General features: G+C 49.7%; 6 protein-coding genes across 6 annotated transcripts in view; 1 reads left to right on the forward strand and 5 right to left on the reverse strand.

Annotated features, from left to right (window-relative positions):
• PAAG_11075 (eukaryotic translation initiation factor 5A) overlaps positions 1–760 on the reverse strand; it is a gene marked incomplete at both ends in the record, with an annotated part of 1651 nt that extends 891 nt beyond the window's left edge. Inside the window, 2 exons of the mRNA XM_015846783.1 lie at positions 338–496; positions 743–760. Coding sequence (XP_015703587.1) covers positions 338–496; positions 743–760 — 177 coding nt within the window. The remainder of the gene's footprint in view (positions 1–337; positions 497–742) is intronic.
• An 820-nt stretch (positions 761–1580) lies between these two features.
• PAAG_00242 (Vps52 / Sac2 family protein) lies at positions 1581–6468 on the forward strand (the record flags this gene model as incomplete). Its single annotated transcript, XM_015843953.1, has 9 exons — positions 1581–2163; positions 2223–2269; positions 2350–2700; positions 2768–3062; positions 3153–4012; positions 4085–4124; positions 4908–4995; positions 5111–5198; positions 5335–6468. The coding sequence occupies 9 exons, from the start codon at positions 1581–1583 to the stop codon at positions 6466–6468; spliced, it is 3486 nt and encodes a 1161-aa protein (XP_015700288.1).
• A 337-nt stretch (positions 6469–6805) lies between these two features.
• PAAG_00243 (alcohol dehydrogenase IV) lies at positions 6806–8750 on the reverse strand (the record flags this gene model as incomplete). Its single annotated transcript, XM_015843954.1, has 6 exons — positions 6806–6870; positions 6942–7020; positions 7127–7597; positions 7880–8144; positions 8341–8506; positions 8645–8750. The coding sequence occupies 6 exons, from the start codon at positions 8748–8750 to the stop codon at positions 6806–6808; spliced, it is 1152 nt and encodes a 383-aa protein (XP_015700289.1).
• A 1575-nt stretch (positions 8751–10325) lies between these two features.
• Positions 10326–13021, reverse strand: PAAG_00244 (polyadenylate-binding protein; the record flags this gene model as incomplete). The annotated part of the gene is made up of 4 exons (XM_002797659.1): positions 10326–10551; positions 10634–11370; positions 11443–11517; positions 11591–13021. 4 exons carry the CDS (start codon positions 13019–13021, stop codon positions 10326–10328), a joined length of 2469 nt encoding a protein of 822 aa, XP_002797705.1.
• A 1075-nt stretch (positions 13022–14096) lies between these two features.
• PAAG_00245 (hypothetical protein) lies at positions 14097–14864 on the reverse strand (the record flags this gene model as incomplete). Its single annotated transcript, XM_015843955.1, has 2 exons — positions 14097–14597; positions 14808–14864. The coding sequence occupies 2 exons, from the start codon at positions 14862–14864 to the stop codon at positions 14097–14099; spliced, it is 558 nt and encodes a 185-aa protein (XP_015700290.1).
• Positions 14865–15750: 886 nt separating this feature from the next.
• PAAG_00246 (IQ and HECT domain-containing protein) lies at positions 15751–19632 on the reverse strand (the record flags this gene model as incomplete). The annotated part of the gene is made up of 3 exons (XM_002797661.1): positions 15751–16446; positions 16551–17568; positions 17639–19632. 3 exons carry the CDS (start codon positions 19630–19632, stop codon positions 15751–15753), a joined length of 3708 nt encoding a protein of 1235 aa, XP_002797707.1.
• Positions 19633–20544: the final 912 nt, after the last annotated feature.

Here is a 20544-nt window from a genome sequence, read left to right on the forward strand (position 1 = left end):
GATTTCTGTCGTCGTTCGGGGGGGCACTCATTCTGCGACATGAGACAAGAAGAACGCGTCGCGGGAGAATAGAGGCGCGGGGGGGGGTTATTAACACCTCCTTCTTTTTTTCTTTTTTTTTCTCCCCCCAAAAATCAAAAACGCAGAAACCACAGGGGGGAGTTTCTTAATATTAAAATATTAAAAATATAAAATATAAAAATATAAAGGGGGAGAGAGAAGCGTCCCAATTGGTATTTTTTGCGATAGACATTCGGCCCCCTCCATGTTGGGGGGGGGAAGGGCAGAGATCCTCAAGTTTCTTGGAGGTGAAGATGTCGATGGCGACCAGGTGGACTTTGGCGTGCCCGTGCTTGCCGGTCTTGGAGGTGGACATCTCGCCGATTTTGCAGGGGCGGTTTTTGATCACGACGTAGCCGTTCTTGCGCAGGGCAGAGCACTGCATGGGGAACGTGGCTGAGGCGCCGGCGTCGGCGCTCTCGAAGGTGTGTTCATGCTGGTTGTAGGGAGAGGGGGGGGGGGGGGAAAAGGCTGTTAGTTTACATTTACTTATTTTCGTATATATAGGAGTGCATGTGTATTTTGATGCTTAATGGGACAGAGTTCGTAACGGGTTAGGAGGGAATGGGAAACTATGTTGAATAGCGTAGGCCAGGTTCGCGAGGGAGAGATGCGGGGAAGTTTGATGGGACGAGAAAAGGAGGCACCAGCAGACAACGAACGGCGACTTTGGGAGACATACCTGCGCATCGTCGGCCATGGTGATGAGATGGGATGTAATGGATGGATTGGATGGAGCGATATATAGAAGCAGAGGTATGAAGAGCAAGGAGGCAAAGGAGAAGGCCCCACAAGCGAAGACGAAACGAGGGGAGAAGAGAAGCGAAGAGAGAAGAGACGTTAAAAGTGGGAGCGAGTGGCCGGAGAGCAAGAAGCAGCTGGGCCGGGAGAAATGCTCAAGGGTTAATTTTCAGGTCAGAAGAGACTAATTTTCTTCTCTCTCAACAGCCAGCCCAGGGCAGGCCAGTCCTTCTTCCAGCAAATAACAAAATGAATTAATCAGGCAAAAGTTGAACTTGGACCAAGCTCCGGGGAAAATTTTTCTGACCCTTTTTTTTTTTTTTTTTTTTTTTGTTTTTCCTTCGGTCGGTGCGGAACGAAACAGCAGAATAGGAGCAGAGAGGAGGGACTGGGCCCGGCAGCGGGAAAGGGAGGGGGGGGCTGGATTAGCTAATCGGCGCAGGGGACTAAACCACATCTAGTTAGTTGCTTTGGTGCAACGGCGGGCAGGGGCCAACGCTAGGCTGTTTCGGGCATGTTTGCACATGTTTGTCTGTTGGTGTCACGTGATAGGTGTTTGCCAAGAACACGCGTTCTTGGCTGCTGCGGCTGGCTGTAGCTCGCTGCATTCTACTACGGAGGACGGTGCGACCGCTGGCAGCCATCACAAAGCGCATTGAGGAGGTTGGAAGGAGGATCATCTCTTGACAGCTCCAACCCCAACCCCTCCCCCTCCATGTATACAGATGGATATTTGGAGATTTTGCACAATGTCCCCCGCCCCCTTCTAAGCTCATCAAATGTGGCTGGACCGTTTCTCCGCCCACCCCCCGGCCTCCGGTGCGTCCACACCTGGCTCCCGCGCCTACTCCCCAGCCCGCCGTAACCCGCTCCTCTCCGCCGCCTCCTCCCACCCTGGCCGTCCAGGCTTCAGTCCTCGCTCCTCCTCCCTCTCTCTAGCCACCTCCCCCAATGCCTCTACATCTTCGATCCCCGCCACCCTGCGCCAGGCAAATGGCTCCTCCTTGTTGCCCAGACCGGACGGCTCGAAGCTGGACTCGATATCACAGCAACAACAACAACAACAACAGCAGCAGCAGCAGCAGCAGCAGCAGCAACAGCAACAGCAGCAACAACAACCGGACCCCCTGGAAGTGCTGTATAACATCCTTGGGAAACAGCCAATGGCAGGTGAAATGCAGACTGTATCTGTTGTGAAGGCTGCGGTGGAGAAGCCGGAGCGTCTGGTCGAGGATATTGAGTTTGGGGAGTTGAGTTTGGAGGAGTTTGTCCAGCAGGGGAAGAGTGGTGGGGATGCTGATGAGACAACGGCTGGGGATGAGAGATCTAAAGGGCGTGGAGATGTGCAGACCCTCGAGCAGTGTATGGGCCATTTTTCTCTCCTGGTGTTACAAAACATAACATTGACTCTGATTTTATAGATGAAAAGGAGAGGGATAGGTTTCAGGATCTCCACGGCGCAATTGCGGTATCTATGAACCCCCCCCTACCCTTTCTTCCCTGCCTTCGTTTGAAGAAGTCGCTCTTCTGAACATATATCACTCCTAGGGCTGCGACGATGTCCTTAAATCAGTGGAATCATACCTGTCCAGATTCCAGACAGAACTAGGAGTCGTCTCCGCAGAAATCGAATCACTGCAGTCTCGATCCGTCCAGCTAAATTCACAACTGGAAAACAGACTCAACCTCGAACGGCTTCTAGGCCCTGCCGTTGAAGAGGTCAGCATATCGCCAAAGGCAGTGCGTCTGATATCAGAGGGCCCCATCAACCAAGAATGGGTCAAAGCCCTGAACGAAGTCGAGACGAGATCGGCCTCTATCGAAGCCAACACCTCCACCCTTACTAATGTAAAGGCAGTCGAGGATCTAAAGCCGTTACTATCCGATTTGAAAGCGAAGGTGAGACCCTCCATTTCTAAACATCCAATGTTGCACCCCCAAATAACTTACGTGATATATATCCAAGGCCATCGAAAGAGTCAGAGATTATCTCGTCGCGCAGATCAAGGCTATTCGATCGCCCAATATGAACGCCCAAGTCATTCAACAGAAATCCCTCATAAAATACAAGGATTTATATGCCTTCCTCTCGAGACACCATCCAACCCTTGCAGAGGAGATCGTCCAGGCTTACATCAACACCATGAAATGGTATTACCTGTCCAACTTCACCCGCTACATCCAGGCCCTGGAGAAGCTCAAGCTGCACGCTGCTGACCGCAATGATCTGCTGGGTGGTGACCCAAACGCTCAAAAACGCGGTATGTCTATCTCTCTCCCCTTCCCCCCTTTAAAAGCATAAGGTCCTGATGTATATAAATAATACTTACTATTCCCCCCCCCAACAACAGCAAACGCATACCACAGCACCCGCAACCCAACCTACGACCCCTTCTCCCTAGGTCGGCGCCTCGACATCCTAAAATCCGCCAACCCCACCGCCCTCCCCTCCTACCTAGCCGAAGACCCGCAGCCGCCCACCAAACAAACAATCCACGGCACCGAAGTCCCCTTCCGCAACTTCAACCTAGCCCTCATAGACAACATCTCTGCCGAATACAGCTTCGTCACTGAGATGTTCGCCCCCGCCCTCCCGCACTCACACTCACAAGCAAGTGCAAGCACACAAACCGCCAGACTCCACCAAATCTTCAACCCGGTCTTCACACTCGGCCAAACCCAGACAAAGACCCTCCTAGACCGCTCGACAGACTGCCTAGGCATCCTTCTCTGCGTCCGCCTGAACCAGCACTTCGCCTTTGAGCTCCAACGCCGCAAAGTTCCTGTCGCAGACGGCTACATAAATCAAATAAACATGCTGCTCTGGCCCCGCTTCCAGATGGTCATGGACATGCACACCGAGTCTCTCAAGCGGTTTGCAGCGGGCATAAACACCATCACCGGTGCTGCAGCTTCTGGTGCCAACAACATCGCCGCCCTCGCGCTAACCAGCGGAGGCGATAGACAGTCTTCGTCCTCCTCGTCAGCGCCGCACCCGCTGACACAACGCTTCGGGCAATTCCTGCAAGGCATTTTGGCGCTTAGTAGTGAGGCGGGGGACGACGAGCCTGTGTCGAACAGCCTGGCGAGGCTGCGGGGGGAGTTTGATGTGTTGTTGGGGAAGTTTGGGAGGGCGGGGAATGGAGGGGATGCGAGGGGGAGGGAGAGGTTTTTGTGCAGTAATTATTCGCTTGTTATGACTATTATTAACGTATGTGTGACTGCTGCCCTGCCTTTGTTGGGAGATATGATGGTTGGTTAACATGTTTGGTGGTGTTTATAGGATACTCATGGGAAGCTGGCGAGTGAGCAGAAGGAGGTGAGTTTTGAATTTCTTTTTTCTTTTTTTTTTATATATATGGTTGCCCTTTCATTTCCTTACTGTGATATGTGACTATGGGGGCCTTCTATCTACTGACATTCTGGATTTGACAGTATTATAATAATCTGATTAGGAGTTTGGCTGGGAGGCGATGACGGGGTTTTCATTTTCTTTTTGAATTTCGTAATATCGGTCCGGGCGTGTGACTTCATTGACGTCTTCATATGTTCCTTTTCCGACACACAGATAGCATCAAATTTCCCCCCCTCATTGTGAGCGTGGTCATTTTGCATCGTGGTATTTAGCTCTATACCGGAGTCCACTTCTATCGTTACATTATGAGTGCGACCTGTCTGCTGGAGTTTCGATATTTGTTATCATCATCATCATCATCATCATCTTCATCATCGTTATTGTTGAACAGGTGGTTCCAGGCAGCTTCTACGCGATTTAAACGCTGCGGAGGGTGGGAGGAGGTAAATGCATACATTGAGATTATGGAAGTTCTCTACAAGGATGAACTGAATTCTACATATTCTCAGAAGATGGTCGCTTTTTGAGCTTGATGGTTTGGTAGACTATAGAGGCTAATGGTACGCCCCTGTGAGCTGAATCATATACAGCTGAGTTGGATGCCGATCCGAAAGAATCGGCTCAGATTCATGCAGGTACAGTAGGAGGCAATGAAATTTGATATCCCTTGACAAGGCTAAACCAAACATGGGAAGATACTTGCTGGATATAGTAACAATATTTCCAAAATCAGCTTAGCCTCATCAAGAAGGTCCCAACATATTGTCCACTTGTTGTCAATGCCGAACCCCGAATTCTCGGGCCGTGGACGGCAACCAACCGCGATACAAGCAGTCTCCGTTGTGAGAATAACAAATACTACGGCTAAATCCCTCTCCAATTGTATAGATATTATACGGGCTATCCATATTTATGTTGTATTTTCTTAATGTTTTCCCGTACGACCTTCTGCAGACTCACAAAACCAATCAGAAGTAGAAATCGATACCCGACAAGACCATTCTCAACCACATCACCAGCCAACGCCGATTTTACACATGCGGTAAATATATAAAAACTCCCTTTCCATCTCCCCAAAGCATCATACATACCATAGAATCCAAAAAAAAAAAAAAAAAAAAAAAAAAAAAAAAAACCCAAAAACAGCCCATTCCCTAACACCCCAAACCAACCCCCAGATAATCGGCGGCGGCATAGTCGGCCTCTCCATCGCCCGCCACCTCGCCGCCGCCCGCCCAAACACAACCACAGTCCTCCTAGAACGCCACGCCCACCTCGGCACAGAAACAACAAGTCGCAACTCCGAAGTGATCCACGCAGGCCTCTACTACCCGCGCGCCTCTCTAAAAACCACCCTCTGCATCCGCGGCAAGCACCTCCTCTACTCCCTCTGCGCGTCCCGCAACATCCCCCACTCCAACACGTCCAAATGGATCCTGGCACAGGACGACGAGCAGATGGATACCCTGCAGCAGCTGTATGAGCACTCAAGGCAGATTCGGGTGCCGACGCGGTTTGTGGGGAGTGCGGAGGCGAGGAGGGCGGAGCCGGATGTAAGAGCGCGGGCGGGGGTGCTGGAGAGTGCCAGCACGGGGATTGTGGATAGTCATGCGCTCATGGGGTGTTTGCGGGGGGAGTTTGAGGAGATGGGGGGCGATGTGGCGCTTTTGACTGCGGTGGAGGGGGTGGAGAAGTTGCCTGCTGGCGGTGGGTATGTGATATACACCAGATCCGGTGGTGGTGGGGGGAAAAGGGAAGGCGGGGAGGAATGGGCGGTTACGGCGGAGACTCTCATTAACGCCGCGGGACATTCCTCCTGCGCTATTTCTAATATGCTCCTGCCGCGGCACAGACATGTGACACCCGCCTATGCGAAGGGCACGTATTTCTCCTACGCGGCGTCCAGTCCCAAGCCGCGCAGGCTGCTGTATCCGGCTCCCAAGGCTGGGCTGGGGGGGTTGGGGACGCATCTTACGCTGGATATGGCGGGGCAAGTGCGCTTTGGGCCGGATGTGGAGTGGGTTGATGGGCCTGAGGATCTGGTGCCGAATATGGGGAGGTTGGAGGAGGCCGTGAGGGAGATTCGGGAGTATTTGCCCGGGATTAAGGCGGAGATGATTCGGTTGGATTATTGTGGGGTTAGGCCGAAGTTGGCGGTCGGGGAGGGGGAGGAGAGGGGGGCGTTTAGGGATTTTGTTATTAGGGAGGAGGAGGGGTTCGAGGGGTTTGTGAATTTGTTGGGGATTGAGAGTCCCGGGTTGACGAGTGCGTTGGCGATTGGGGAGAGGGTTGAGGAGTTGTTGTATGGGTAGGTAGGTGGGGGGAGAGGGATTGATTAGAAGGATTGGGGTTACTTTGTTGGTCTTTGGGGATGTGTGTGTAGATATATCAATGATAGATAGGATGAAGATACCCTATTTGAATTATGCGTAAAGACGCCACATGCAGTGACTGGCTATTCTTCTCACATCACAACTCGTTTAATTCACAAATACAGAGTGATCGTATCAAACACTCATAGCTAGTGGCTATATCTATACCCCGAAACATATCAATGACGTAACAGCAGCGTATATATATGCCTCGCCTAATCCTCGAAGACAGAGCGGCATATGAACCCCCAGTAAAGAAACCTACCTTCCTACCTTCCTACAGGCGCATCGTCACATCAGACGAGGTGGAGGATGTGTACATAGTGCGAACCAGCTCCGTAACTGCAAAAAATACCCATGTCAGACGCACTCAGGACATTACACAGCCATAGGAGAGAGGCCACAACACGAACCAGCCTTCAAATCAGGATGTGCGGGATCCCGCAGCGCGCGAATAGCAATATCCTCTTCCTCACCGGACTTGACGTTATACTAGAAGCTCAAAATCAGCCGTCAATCATCTATCTCTTAAACACAGGTCACAGAGACAACCAAAGGAAAAAAGAAGAAAGGGGAGGATATAGAAAACACATCATACATCTGCCAATCCACTCGCCAAACCCAGTCTCCCAACCAACCCCTCAACCGCCTCGGCCACCAATAGCGCATCCCCACCCACCCTCCCTGTCCCCTTCAACCCAGGAATAAACGCCACAGCCCTCGCAATCTGCTTCGCCTCCTCTCCCTCCTCCGCCCTCTCCGCCAAAAACCTCACCACCTTGCCCAAACTGATACACGACGTAATCCCATGCGGAATCCCATAGCTCGCCCCAATAGCATGGCCAATGGCATGACTAAGGCCCAGGGCACCGGAGAACAGGAAGGGGAAGAACGCCGCGTAGCCTGCGAGAAAGAGGCGTTGGCGTACGTCTGCGTCTTGGGGGTTGGCGTGGCATTTGGGGAGGAGGGTGAAGAGGTCTGTTAGGGAGGAGAGGGCGAGGTGTTTTGTGGGGACTTCGGGGGCGGAGGGTACGTAGAGGAGTTCCAGGGCGTGGTCGAGGGCGCGGATCTAGCTACTTTGTTAATATAGATAGATATATTATATGGATGTGATGGGGGAAGGGGGGTGAAACATGCGGCGGAACTCAGCCATAGGCGTAGGGGGGTGTGTAGGGCCAGATCGCCGTCGTAGAGCACAGCTATACATCGTATATGGGTTAGATATATTGTTTCTTCAAAAGCGAGCTTCACAAACCCTCCCCCGCCCCCTTTTATCTTCTTATGAACCCATCCCACCACATATAGAAATACAACATATAAAAAAGGCCGAAAATAACGAACCCTTAGGCACCAACTCTGCATCCGAAACCCTGACCTTCGCCCCCTCCGCATTGGTAAACCCCGCATTCTTCGTCGTCTCCGCCACACTCAATGTCGTCGGCACCGCAATGCTGGGAATCCATTTCCGCCCGCCATTCGCATCGTCATTGTTAATATGCAAATGATACGCGATGGCTTTTGTGGCGTCGATGGGCGATCCGCCTCCGACAGAAACCAGTACGTCCGCGCCGGATTCTCGGACTGCGCTTATGGCGGATTCGATGTCAGCTAATGGGCTGGTTGGGTGAACATTCGGTGAGCGTTGGAATGTATATTTTAACGGTGTAGTATTTTTTTTTTTTTTTTTTTTTTTTTTTTTTTTTTTTGCATGTATAGACAGCAACAGGCGCAGAGAAGGGAGGAGGGGATTATTTTAGATTGCCTCAACCCCACCGCCTCCTTTGTTTACAAACTTAAGGCATGAAAACGCACGCATGCTGCCGCACTCCGCTATAAGTGCCTGCATGATGTTCAACGCCTAGTATCTCCTCTATCTGCTTGATCACCGGCGTCTTTTCCCGCAGAGACCTGCCAGTGATAATATACGCCTTTGAAGCGCCCAGTTTCGCGATGACGTCAGGGAGGGAGGTGATGCATCCTGTCCTTTAGTCGTTAGTTACGGCATGAAATTTGATATTGATAACAATATAGGGAGTAAAAAGCGAGGAATTGGAGGGGGAAAGATGTAACAAGATAACTGTTATGATGGAGTGCGAATCGTGTCCTATTTGTTTACCTCGGCCATAGAGCATATACTTAATTGGGGAGGCCGAATATGCGCCGCGAAGACTGCTGTCTATGCTATGCCCCTGGATGATGGGTGAGGATGACGAGGATGCCATGGTCGATGATAACTGCACGGTTGTTTGGGATGAATGCTATGGTTGTTGGCGTGGGTGGGTGCTGGCGAGTGAGGGCGTTTGCAGATTGATTCCCCTTCTGCCTCGGGTATTTGTGTCGGTCTGGTCAACCTAAATAGACCGATTTACAACGTCAAATGCGATGCGAATGCTCAACACTCTTTCATCTGGAAATATACGAGATCACGGGAGAACATCTATCTGCTAAATAGGCAGTCAATCGTTCGTCCGTTCCTGTTCCTCTGTGAACAACCGCAAAATACGAAGGATTATCACTTCCCCCTTCAAGTGGATGATTCTTAGAAAAAGAGACAATCTAGTATATCAACTGTCAAATAAAACGTCTCTTACGCACCACCGACATGCCTCATTCTACTCCACATACCTGCCTTCTGTCTCTCCTCTGCAGAATCTTCCTACAGCCCTCACCACACAAAAGCAGCCGAAATAAAGCAAAAGGAAGGGAAGGGAAATATAAAGAACGCCCATAAAGACAGCAAAACGCAAGCAAACAACACTCACAAAACAGTATCCTCCATTACCTGCTCGTTTGAAGAGAATTGAAGATATATATACGTAAATAACACAATTTTGGTTTCCTCTATTTCTTTCTTTCTTTCTTTCTGTCTGTCTGTCTGTCTGTCTGTCTGTCTGTCTGTCTTCTACTTCATCACCATCGCCCATTGTATACTGCTAGCAGATACAATTGGTGGGCATTCCACTAAGAACACGAAGAGACGAAAGACGAAAAAGGAGGAACAGGATATAGCACGGACAGGACTGGCCAATCGGGATCCGGAGACTGGGACCGGATGAGAGAAGCTGAGGAAACCCGTTCAACGGTTAGGATAGATAGGATAGGAACTGGAACTGGAACTCGGACTCGAACTGGAACAGGAGCTGGCAAAGGAGAAAAGAAGCAGAAAACTTTTCGCGGAACCTCGGGATATCAGGTACAGTACGTACATACGCAGGCAGTTAGCAGGATACTAGGAAACAGGCAACAGGCAGATTAAAAACCACCAGCAGCAGCAAACGCGCAAAGAGAAGGGGAAAGAAAAGGAGAAAAGGAGGGAAAGAGATCCCCAATAGAAGAAGAATGAAGAAAGAGAAGAAGTAAAATAAAATAAAATAATAATTCATAAATCACGTTAACGAAACGAAACTCGAACTCCAAACAAACACGTCAAGGAGGAATAGAAAAGATGAAGGCGTGTGCGTGCGTGTGCGCGCGCGTGCGGGATGAGCAAGGAAGAAGAAATAAAACAGGGAGCAAGCCTGAGGAAGAAAAAGGGGAACGGACGGGGACGGCGGCCTAATCTCAGCTTGCTAGTAAAGACATAAAATAACCCTCGCTTGCTTTTCTGCTTTTTTAAAAAAGAGAAAAGGAGAAACCATATCATATCATACCATCCATACCTTCCATAGCATACCATCCATATCCATTTCCGTTCTAACAAACATAAGCATAGGCATTGGGCATTGCTCATTTCGTAAGAAAGCAGAGAGGAGAAAAACAAAAGCAAAAAGAATTCCCAAACCCCATAAACCTCAGAATCAAGACTTCATCTCCTCACTCTTCCCGTCCTTCCCACCAGAAGCCGCACCGGCAACAGCACCAGCACCACCCGTCGCCTCCTTAGGCTTCGCCGCATCACTACCACTACCGGCAGGAGCAGCAGCACCCTCACCACCCCCCTCGCCACCCTTATTCTTCATATACTCATCATAAACATTAATAGCCTCATCGACCTTAGCCCGTAGCGCAGCGTCGTCATCAACCCTATCAGGTTTCAGTCAGCATTTAAATATCCCATAACAAACCACAACGCAGCAGGAACCCAGGAACGTGTAGGAAAACTCACAAACTGAGCAACTCCGCATTATCCATCTCAAGCAACATCCCCGTAATCTTCCCCGCCAACTCTGGCTGCTGCACCTGAATCTTGGGATAAATAGCCTCCCCAAGCATCTGCTTTTGCTGCGCCGGAGGCGCCGCACTAAACGCCTGAAGATTCAGTCCGCTGGGTCCCACACCAACACCCACGACACCGGCACCGTCATCGCGCGGTGGCATCCCTGGCACAGGCCCACCAACACCACCAGCTCCTCCACGCCCCGCTTGTCCTGGTCGTCCACCCATCCCACCGGCTCCTTGAGGCGGCATGCCACCACGACCTTGCGTGAACCCTGGACCACCAGCCCCGCGCATGCCAGGAACATTGCCCATGTTAGGTGGCATACCTTGCATACCCGGGACATGTCCGCGGCCACCACCACCCCGTCCGAACGAAGCTTGAACCTGAGCAATAGCTTGTGGGTAGGTGAGACCATTGGGAATACCGCCTGGACCCTGGAGTGCACCGATGGGGAGTCCCTGGGCACCCATGCCAAATGCATTTGGTGGGAGTTGTTGGTTGGGGCCAGCAAGACCGCGTCCGCCTTGTTGTGGGAAGCCGCCGGGATATTGTCCGGGGCGACCGCCTGGCATTCCGGGGAGGACCATGCCGGGTTGCTGGGCAAAAGCCATGCCACCGCGTTGTGCGTTTGCAGGGATAAATCCCTGCTGGCCAGGTGGGTAATAGACGGCAGGCTGCATGAACTGCTTTTATTTAAGACTATTAGAACTCATGTCGAAACTCCGTAGCGTTTTTGGGGGGAAATGGAAATTTACCGGTTGGGACATTCCAGCGGCAGCAGCAACTTGCTGTTGTCGGATGGTATTACGAGCTTGAATGCTTGCCTCAAGCTGCAGACATCAACGGTCAGTGAGACGAAGAGGAAGAGAGCAATCAAAACTCCACAACAATAAATGTACGTACCTGGCTCTTGCGAACGTCCTTTCGTTGAGCAAGGGCAACATATAGAGGTTTGCCATTAACCATGCGCTGGTTCATCTCTGTGACAGCCTTGGAAGCTTCATCTGGATTGCTGAAGCAGACAAACCCAAATCCCTTGCTCTTCCCAAGTTTCTTATCAGTAGGTTTCTTGGTATCTGGCTTTTCAGCCTTATCCGTCTTCTCAGCAGAATCTTCCCCACCAGCCTCCTTCTTAGTCTCCTCCTTCACGTTCTCTTTGTTATCCTTTGAGGCCTCCTTCTCTTTCTCAGATTCGGAACCAGCGTCGCCAATAGTGTCACGCATGACTCGGGCAGAGGTAATGTTTCCAAACCCGATGAAAAGGTCTCGGAGTTTCTCATCATCGATGTCGTCAGTCAAATTCTTGACGTAGAGGTTGACACCCTGGTACTTAGATGCCTTCTCGACACGAGCAGCCTCATGCTGCTTGCGCAATTCCTCTTCCCGCTCGTGTTTCTTCTGTGCTCGTCCAACATAGAGTTTTTGGCCCTTGTATTCCTTATCATTTAGGTCTTCAACGGCAGCAGCAGCACTATCATGGTTAACGAAGTTGACAAAACCGAACCCTCTGCTCTTTCCGGTCTCGTTATCTCGGCTGAGCGATGCGGATGTGATTTCACCGTATTTCTCAAACAACTCTCGGAATTCTTCATTGGTGACCTCAGGCTCCAAGTTCTTCACGTAGACGTTGGTGAAGTTGGCTTTCATCTCCTCGAATTTGCTCTGGCGGTCCTTCTTGGCGATGTGGTGGCCAACAAATACCTTCTTCTCGTTCAACAACATGCCGTTGACATGTTTGATGGCATTGGTGGCGGCTTCAGCCGTTTCGTAATGAACAAAGCCGTAGCCCTTTGAGTTACCAAACTCGTCCTGAGCGACCTTGCAGCTGAGAATGTTGCCAAAAGCGGCGAAAGTGTCGTGGAGAGCCTTGTTATCGATGGCAGTATCCAAGTTCTTGATAAAGACATTGCCCTGGCCGGTTTTGCGCAGGGCAGGGTCACGCTGGGACCACATGATCCGGCATGGTTTGCCCTTGATAAGAGTGTAGTTGAGATCTTCGAGAGCACGTTCGCCATCAGCGGTGTTGTTGTAGTTGACGTAGGCATAGCCGAGAGAGCGTCTGGTGACCGCGTCACGGCAGACACGGATGGAGGCGACCTGGCCGATGGAAGAAAAGAGCTCGAAAAGCATAGCTTCAGTGACGGAGGGGTCTAGTTCACCGACGTAGAGGGATGCAGAGTGTGGTTGGGCGTTGGTAGGGGCAGCGGAGTTGGGGGTCTCGTTGCCATCAGCAGCACCGTCTGTCACAACGTTTGTGTTGATGGTGGTACCATTTGTGGAGGACTCCACGAGATTAGTTTCTGGGACAACGGTGGATACTTCAGCAGTAGACATTTTGGCGGTCGAGTGGTTTGTTTTCTTTCGATATCTAGCGGACGGAAAGAGCAGAATAAGCGGGGTGAAACAGTCCAAAGAACGCAGCACAACAGTGACAAGGGTTAATATTTCTTTGCAGGAGTCAAGGGATGGGAATGTGTTGTCTCGCTTTGTGGTATTTTGCGGGGCTTAAAAGGCAGGTATGGGGGCAGAAAAGATAACGGAAAGATGAGAAGAGCAGACGTGCACTGATAGAACCGAGAGGAAAGTCAAACGAGTGAAGACAGAGGATCTCGAGTACCTGGGGATATCAACAACAACGAGATCTGTCAAATGGGCATAGCAGGTTCAGTCAGTACAGATTCTATTATGGAGGAGTGGCGAGGGTAGATTCTGTGTGGGACTGGTGCTGGTGAAACAGCTGTTGATGATGCAATGAAGAGGAAGAAGATGAAAGAGAAGCCAGACACAATAGACCAGGCAATAACTACAGGAAAAAGCGAAGAAAGGGCACAGTCAAGTCACTTACCGGGCAGATCTCGTGCAAGGTTTTTTGAAGGGATTTTCAACTTTTTTTTTTTTTTTTTTTTTTTTTTTTTGGTTTTTCCGGCACGATACGAGGACTTTGGGGCAAGAAGAGTAGATTGAGGGAGAAGGTGAGAAGGAAGAGAGAGGGAACACTGGATGAAGACACAGCGTTGACCAGAGAGAATTGAGATTGGGATGGGATGTGGTTGTGTAGAAAGAAAGAGAAGAAGACAAGACAAAAAAGTTAAGAGATGAGGTTGAAGGTTGATTTCAGTGGTTTGGGGTTTGTGGTTTGTGCTGTGGAAAAAAAAAAAAAAGGTGAAAAAAAGAGACAGCCAACACAGCGATTCCTTTTTTTTTCTTTCTTTTTTCCCCCCTTTTTTTCCCCCCTTTTTCTATTTTTTTTTTTTTTTTTACAACTTTTTTTTTTTATTTATCTTTTCTGACTTGTTCCGTTTTGGATGGTCGTTTTGTGACTGGTGAATAGGAAAAAAAAAAATATCAGAGGAAGAAAAAGTGAAATGAGAACTTGGCTTTGTCCAACAGGAGACGGAGCTAGTCTTGATTAGGTAAGCAGCAGCAGCAGCAACGTCGAAACAGTAGACAAGACAACAGCAGACAACAGCAGACAAGAGCAGACAACAACACCCGAATCAACAGAGTAAACATTCACAGCAGGGCGGGCTGGCCAACTGCCCAGCTGGCGGCTGCCAGTGCGGATGGCAGCTTTGTCAACCGGCAACTCGCTGGGTACAACAGGGCTGGAACTGCCCCATCCGAGACCCGTATTCGTTTGCTCTCTCAGCTCCGTCTCTGCCTTCCCCTCCCCTTTTTGACGGTTGGAGGCCTGTTTTTCGCCTCCCACAGCAACCCGGTTGCTGGAAACTCCAGAGGGTCGAACCAAGGGTTGAACCAAAGGTGGAATAAAACCTCCCAACGGCTCAAGCTGCTGGTGGGAGGCGGCACTGGTTTTATTGAAAGAGTCGTTGGTCAATTGACTAAGAACTTGAACCTGAAATAGAGACAATCTATGCTCGACAACCTCTCGATTGCAAAAGTTCTTCTTCTGGTTTTAGATAGTTAGTTAACTTTACTGCTCTTCTTATGCAGCAGCTTAGTCAAGCTCACTCATACAGCTTCTCAACATCATCATTTTAATGTGGTGTCGCACTGCAGAGACATCATTACGGCGCGCACTTGTGAACAAAGATGAAACTTTAAATACATGCGCAGCTTCAGCTTCATGAATCGAGGCTGTTTCTTGATTTCAAAAGACTGAAATTGCAAGTTCAATTCTTTCCTCTATCTCGATAGAGTTTTCCTGCATTTTCATTGTGAATAGGTGGCATCTTCACATGTTTGAGCGAGTGGAGTAGGACGTTGGAGATAACTGATTACACTGCGAAGGTTTGCTCACTGAGGGTGGTTCGCTGTGTGGGGAATTACGTTATACTTACTTACTGCTAACTATCTTACCAATCTATCGAATATAACTATTGATCCTCAAGTGTGCGGTGAGGAGGACATGGGGCAGAGGGAAAGCAACCAAACGCTGTCCGCTCGCATACGCAGGATGCAGTATGTCAATCCATGCCCTGCTGCATGATACAGTCATGGCAGATAGTGCTTGCTTTCTAGAAGGACGAAGCACCTCCACAGCGACGACGATAACGACTGACTAGTTATCTCGGCAGATGCAGATACCTTATTAGGGACATCGAACATCTGGCTTCGTGCATTCGTGCATACATTCAGGATCCACCGCAAACTTATATGTTTGTTTATAACCCTCTTGAAAAAAAGAAGAAAAAAGAAAGGTCATAGCAAAACCCCTCAGATGAGATGTCTGATGGTGAAGATATTCAAGATAGAAGAGGAAGAGAAATGAATTTGAGCGGCCAAGGAAGAAGCTTTTATGTAGATTTAGTAATATGGACGCCTTGATCCCATTGTGCCCGCATTGCAGTCCCTTTTTTAAGCAAAGAGAAAACACTGAAAAGGTGGAGAATGAAAATTAGAAAGCTTTCTAAGCCACGAAGGATTTCAAAGGAAATAAGTGAAGGGGAAAAAAGCCATCTCCATCCATCATGAGGAAAAATAACACAGTTTGAACTTATCTTCGGGGGATCACAATTGATTCACTTGGCAAATATATATATATATATAATAATGATGATAATAATAATAATAATAAAATAAAATAGAAAATAATCATCCCCTCAACTCAAATCAAACCCAGCCCCTGAATTAATCGCATACATAAGTTTCTGCCTCAATGTCTCCCGCCTCGAATACCTCGGCAACTTCAGCAGATTCGCACAGGTGCTCGTACTAGGCAACCTCTCCTCATCCGCGCTCGAATCCCGAATACTAAACCGCGGGTTCAAATGGCTGAACCCCAACAGTGGCGCCCGCGGCGTCGACGTCACAAACTTAAGCACCTTCCGCCTCTCCTCGTTCGTCATCTCCTCCATCACCTCCCAGAACAGCTTGATGGTCGGGTGCTCATGCCCATCGTCACCTACGATGTACACGCCGCTGTAGACGGTGTTGCGACGGAGGTCGGAGACGTCGATCTCGCCCGCTTCGCCGCCTACTAGCGTCTGCAGTTCGGACTGGTTGAACATTGACAGCCAGGATGGTTGGATGATTGTCCCGAGCCCCTGGAGGAAGGCGTTTGTTTGGAGGTACGGTTGGGCTTGGAGGCGGTGGCGGGCGATGTAAGAGATGTAGACGAGGCGGTTTTGGTTTGTGACGGGGATGTCGGAGCCGTGGGGTTTTAGCTCTTTGGTTGTGCTTTGGGTTGTTGTGTAGGGTTTGCCGGTAGGTGTTGTGAGGGGGACGGTTACGGTATCGGTTACGGTGAAATTTAGGGAGAAGTCTTCGACGTCACCGGGGTAGTTTTTTAGTTGAAGCTGGGTGCGGGGGATGGGGTGGTTAGTTAAGCGGCCATGACATGTGACTGGAAAAGGGGGTTCAGGGGAAGGTAGTTGGTGGGCGGTTTAAAAGGATAACTTACCAATCCCTGGTACAGGCTCTCATCGAGATCTCGTACATCATTGAGATTAGCGCGGTACGACGACTCCTTGCGTGCCGAACTCGTACCCCCTGTCAAAGCCCACTTCAACAAAAAGAATCCCGCAAAGCTGACATCAACCAGAATCCCCTCGTAAAGACATTTGCCTATAATCCGACCCAGAAACTCATACCGTTTCAATATATCCTTAATCTCCCTATTCCACTCCACGCTCCTCTCTTTAACACCATGATGCCGAAGCTGCGCCTTTCGCTGCTCGACAATAGTAGGATTCGGATAAAGCAGGTGCTGATCATTTTCAATGAACAGGCTAGAGTCGCCGGATGGATTAAACGCATCACCGATAACGCTGGTTAGGAACTCCTTCGTAACACCGCCCCCGTCTATTCCCGCTTCCTGCGTGCCGAATTTATCAATAAATGAGATCTGTATGGGTTCTTTCAGGCCGTCACCCAGGTCGTAGAATTGTTCGAAAGCATCCTGAAATAGGGACTCTCGATTTATGGTCGCATGGTGTTTACTTAAGACGTCATTCCCCAATCTCCCATCCTCGCCTAGGGAGTGGTGAGCAACAGATAAGCGCCAGGAGTCGGGATCGATATAACCTCGTCGTCTCTGCACCTGATCTCTGTAGATGAACTCGCGGAATATCTGAACGCGGGTAGCGAACGGTATGAAAAACGGTATATTCCGCAAGATCTCCAGGCGGGGTGCAACAGCTTCTAGCTCTTTCCTCCGCGCAACTTGCTGATATCGCTTTCTGAACTCTTCGATACGGCGAAGCTGTTGAGCTCGCCCAGTGCCTATAAGTGTTCGAGATTGATCTAATCCATCATCCGTTGTCTCATCCTGGGCCTCGTCGCTTTGTTCATCATCCTCGTCTTCTTCTTGGAGTTGGTGTCTGTTTTCCTCCTCGGCAACGACCGTGGGAATGAACCCTTCCATATCAAAGCGATCAACCATCAGAAAGAGGCCATCAGGCAAGAACTTACGCCTCGAGCTAATATGATCATATTAGTTATCTCCAGATTTTATTATTCACGAGGCGAAAGTAGAAAAATATCACTTACTCCCTCTCATGCACCATGCGTAGCAAACCCGTCACCAGCCCCTTGAAATAATCCAAAGGAATTCCAGTAGCCCCAACAAGAATGCTGCAGGCATTGGATTTCAGAGTCGAAGAAGCTGGCTCCGGAGATGTACCACCGGTTACAAAATAATTGCGAATGCCACCTGGATCATTAGTTTCTGCTTCTGAAGCTGTTAAATCTGCCGCATTCCAATAGAGCGTAAATGCCAAATTCTTCAAGAAAATGGTTAACTCTTTCACATCCGCGAGGGGGAGAGCGCTCTCTTGTGTCCACGAGTCATTGGGATTTTCTGTAGTTCTCCCCAGAGAAGGTGTGACAGAAAAGAATTCATCGTCATCCAATACTTTAAGGAGAAATGTATAAAGCTCAAGAAACAACAGAATAATTGTCCATTCTTGGTCACGATCGTTGCTTTGTCGGACTGCTCGATTTCCTTCTTGAGAACTACGGGCTGAAGCTGGTTGAAGCATTGCCAGGACATCACGCGAGTTTTGCACTATATTCCGAAACACGTTTGTTGACCTAGAGGCATGCCAAAAGTACTTAATGGCAGGGAGTCGACCTGTGGCGGAGTCACCATCTTTTCCTGTTCCCATTGCGGAGCCTAAGTAGAGCCACATGCGTATTTCATCACCCCTCTTAGCGAAAACTCTTAGAAGTGTTAATGCATAAGCCGCTAATGCCTTTGCATCCTCTGATGCCTGGTGCTGCGATTGTTGAGAAGCTCCGGAGATTGGGGATTTACTTGATTCGGCCTGTGTTAGAAGATGTGTGATGCTATGCTGATCGACAAGGGTGAGAAGTTGACACCGAATGAAAGGAGGAAGAGGTGTTAGCCCAGATTGAGTCAGCTCTTCAATCCCAAGCCCGCGGGAAACATCACCAGCAACAGGGCTGAGTAGACCCGTGACGACTTTCACAAATAAGGTCTCTGGAGATTGCTTGACTACGCCACCACCCATCGCATGTTGGTGGAAGAAGATAAAATAGGAGAGCAGCCAAAGCCGTTTGTCCACATCTTTCAGTTGGAGAAAAGAATCCGTGGACAGTAGGATGTGTGAATCTATTGCGGAGGCCAGAAGTTTGTAGTTCACCCCAGTAGCTAGGTCATCAATCTTTCCGAGATGGTGGTCAAGAGACGGGACTGTTAGGTAGTTTCGGCCAAACCATTCGTAAGCATCGAGGGTTTCCGATGTAATGGGTTGAAGAAGAGCGAGCACACTCTTCACCACCATATCTCTAAGCTGACTGAAATCCAGCGCGGATGTCCGAAGGTTTAGAGTTATCGAAGCTAACACGGCATAATACTGTTCAGCCAGACGGGTGATTTGTTTCGGTATCAAAACAGACAGAAAAATAACGAGCCGAAGAAGATCATTAACCAACGACACAGGCGCAACGGACGTGGGCGCCACAGCAAGAAACTTCAGAACAACCCCTCCAAACCGCTCAAGTGTGAGTGTCCACTCCCCATCAGGCTGGAGAACAGGAGCTTCCTCCAAAGTCATCTGGAAACACTTCCCAAAATATGACAGCCGCGCCCAATCATCCCGATCCTTAACCCAGACAAAACGCAGCAGCTTCCTCAGCTGGGACAAGCAGTCCGTAGGGTTCGTGTATGGCCGCGGCGTAGTCACCCAGGAGTCCAACGATTCCACGTCTGAACCAGCGGAGAAGACATCCAACCCTCTTTTCCTCTCCACATCATCCCACTCCTGTCTCCACGTCTCTTTCGTTACCATCCGGGTTTTGTGTCCCCTCCACGTGCGCTGCAAGGTGCGGCTAGCATTCAACCGCTCCCGGTCCAACTGTCGCTGAAGCCGTTCCTGTTGCGCGAGGGCAAGGGTTGATTGCGGTCCTGGACCAGCTGGAGTATGACGTCCCGGTGGGTGTGCGGCGAAGGGATTTGTTGATCTGTTTGAGAGGTTGACCTGTCGCGGTCTGCGAGAGCTTCCCGTAAATGACTGGAACATGGTTGCTGTCACGGATGTTGGGTGAGGGAAGGGTGCCTGGTGGGCAAGGTGAGATACAGTTAGTTATCAACGCTGAGTGGTGGTGAAGGGACGGCGGGAGGTTGCAGCAAACGTGTCCATGCTTCAGGTGGCCGGACTCTAGCTGGATGCGGCCATAGAGGGACAGAAGACGGGAATATCCGCAGGGATGCTATGTCAATGGTGTTTGAAGCTTCTCGAGTATTGGAGATTGAATTTTTAGGTCTTCTCCAGATTGGGGACCAGGAACATGGATTACAAACAACGGCGTCATTGAGGGAACATCGCGAACATTACACCCGGGCACCATTGCTTCTAAGATCTTTTCATCAAACAAATACAACGCGCGCTCTAATAAATATATAAACGAGACGATAGAAAAATAGACCAGACATATTAGTAGCAATATTTATTGTAGGAATGATTCCAAATTAGAAGTCAGATTAAATATGCACAGTCTAGGTTTCTAACTCCGAACTAGCAACTATACTCCACCTCCCAACCTCAGATGGGACAATTCTCAACGAACGGGCGGGCTGACGATCCTCTACGTGGAAGTATTGAGATGTATTCTCCTACCCTAGTCAAGTATCTTTCAATAGAAACCCTGTCCCGTCCGCAAAGTGCGTTCATTCGCCGCAGCTCTTTTGCTGGCTCCGGATTGACGCTCTTTCATGTGGTCTCTTCGATTCATGAAAAATGGAGTCTGAGGATTAGAGGAAAGATTCAAGCTGACTGCAGTGCTTGTTCATTTTCAAGAGTCTACCATCCCATGTATTGCATGACACTCGCGGTAAATAACCAGGGACAAGTCAGGACGCGTCGAAGGGAACCGTGTATATAACCGACGAGGAAGACCGGAGGAGAAGCCTCGATGAAGCAGCGTATCCTGCC

The sequence above is a fragment of the Paracoccidioides lutzii genome (assembly GCF_000150705.2).
Source record: "Paracoccidioides lutzii Pb01 unplaced genomic scaffold supercont2.1, whole genome shotgun sequence".
Taxonomy (NCBI): domain Eukaryota; kingdom Fungi; phylum Ascomycota; class Eurotiomycetes; order Onygenales; family Ajellomycetaceae; genus Paracoccidioides; species Paracoccidioides lutzii.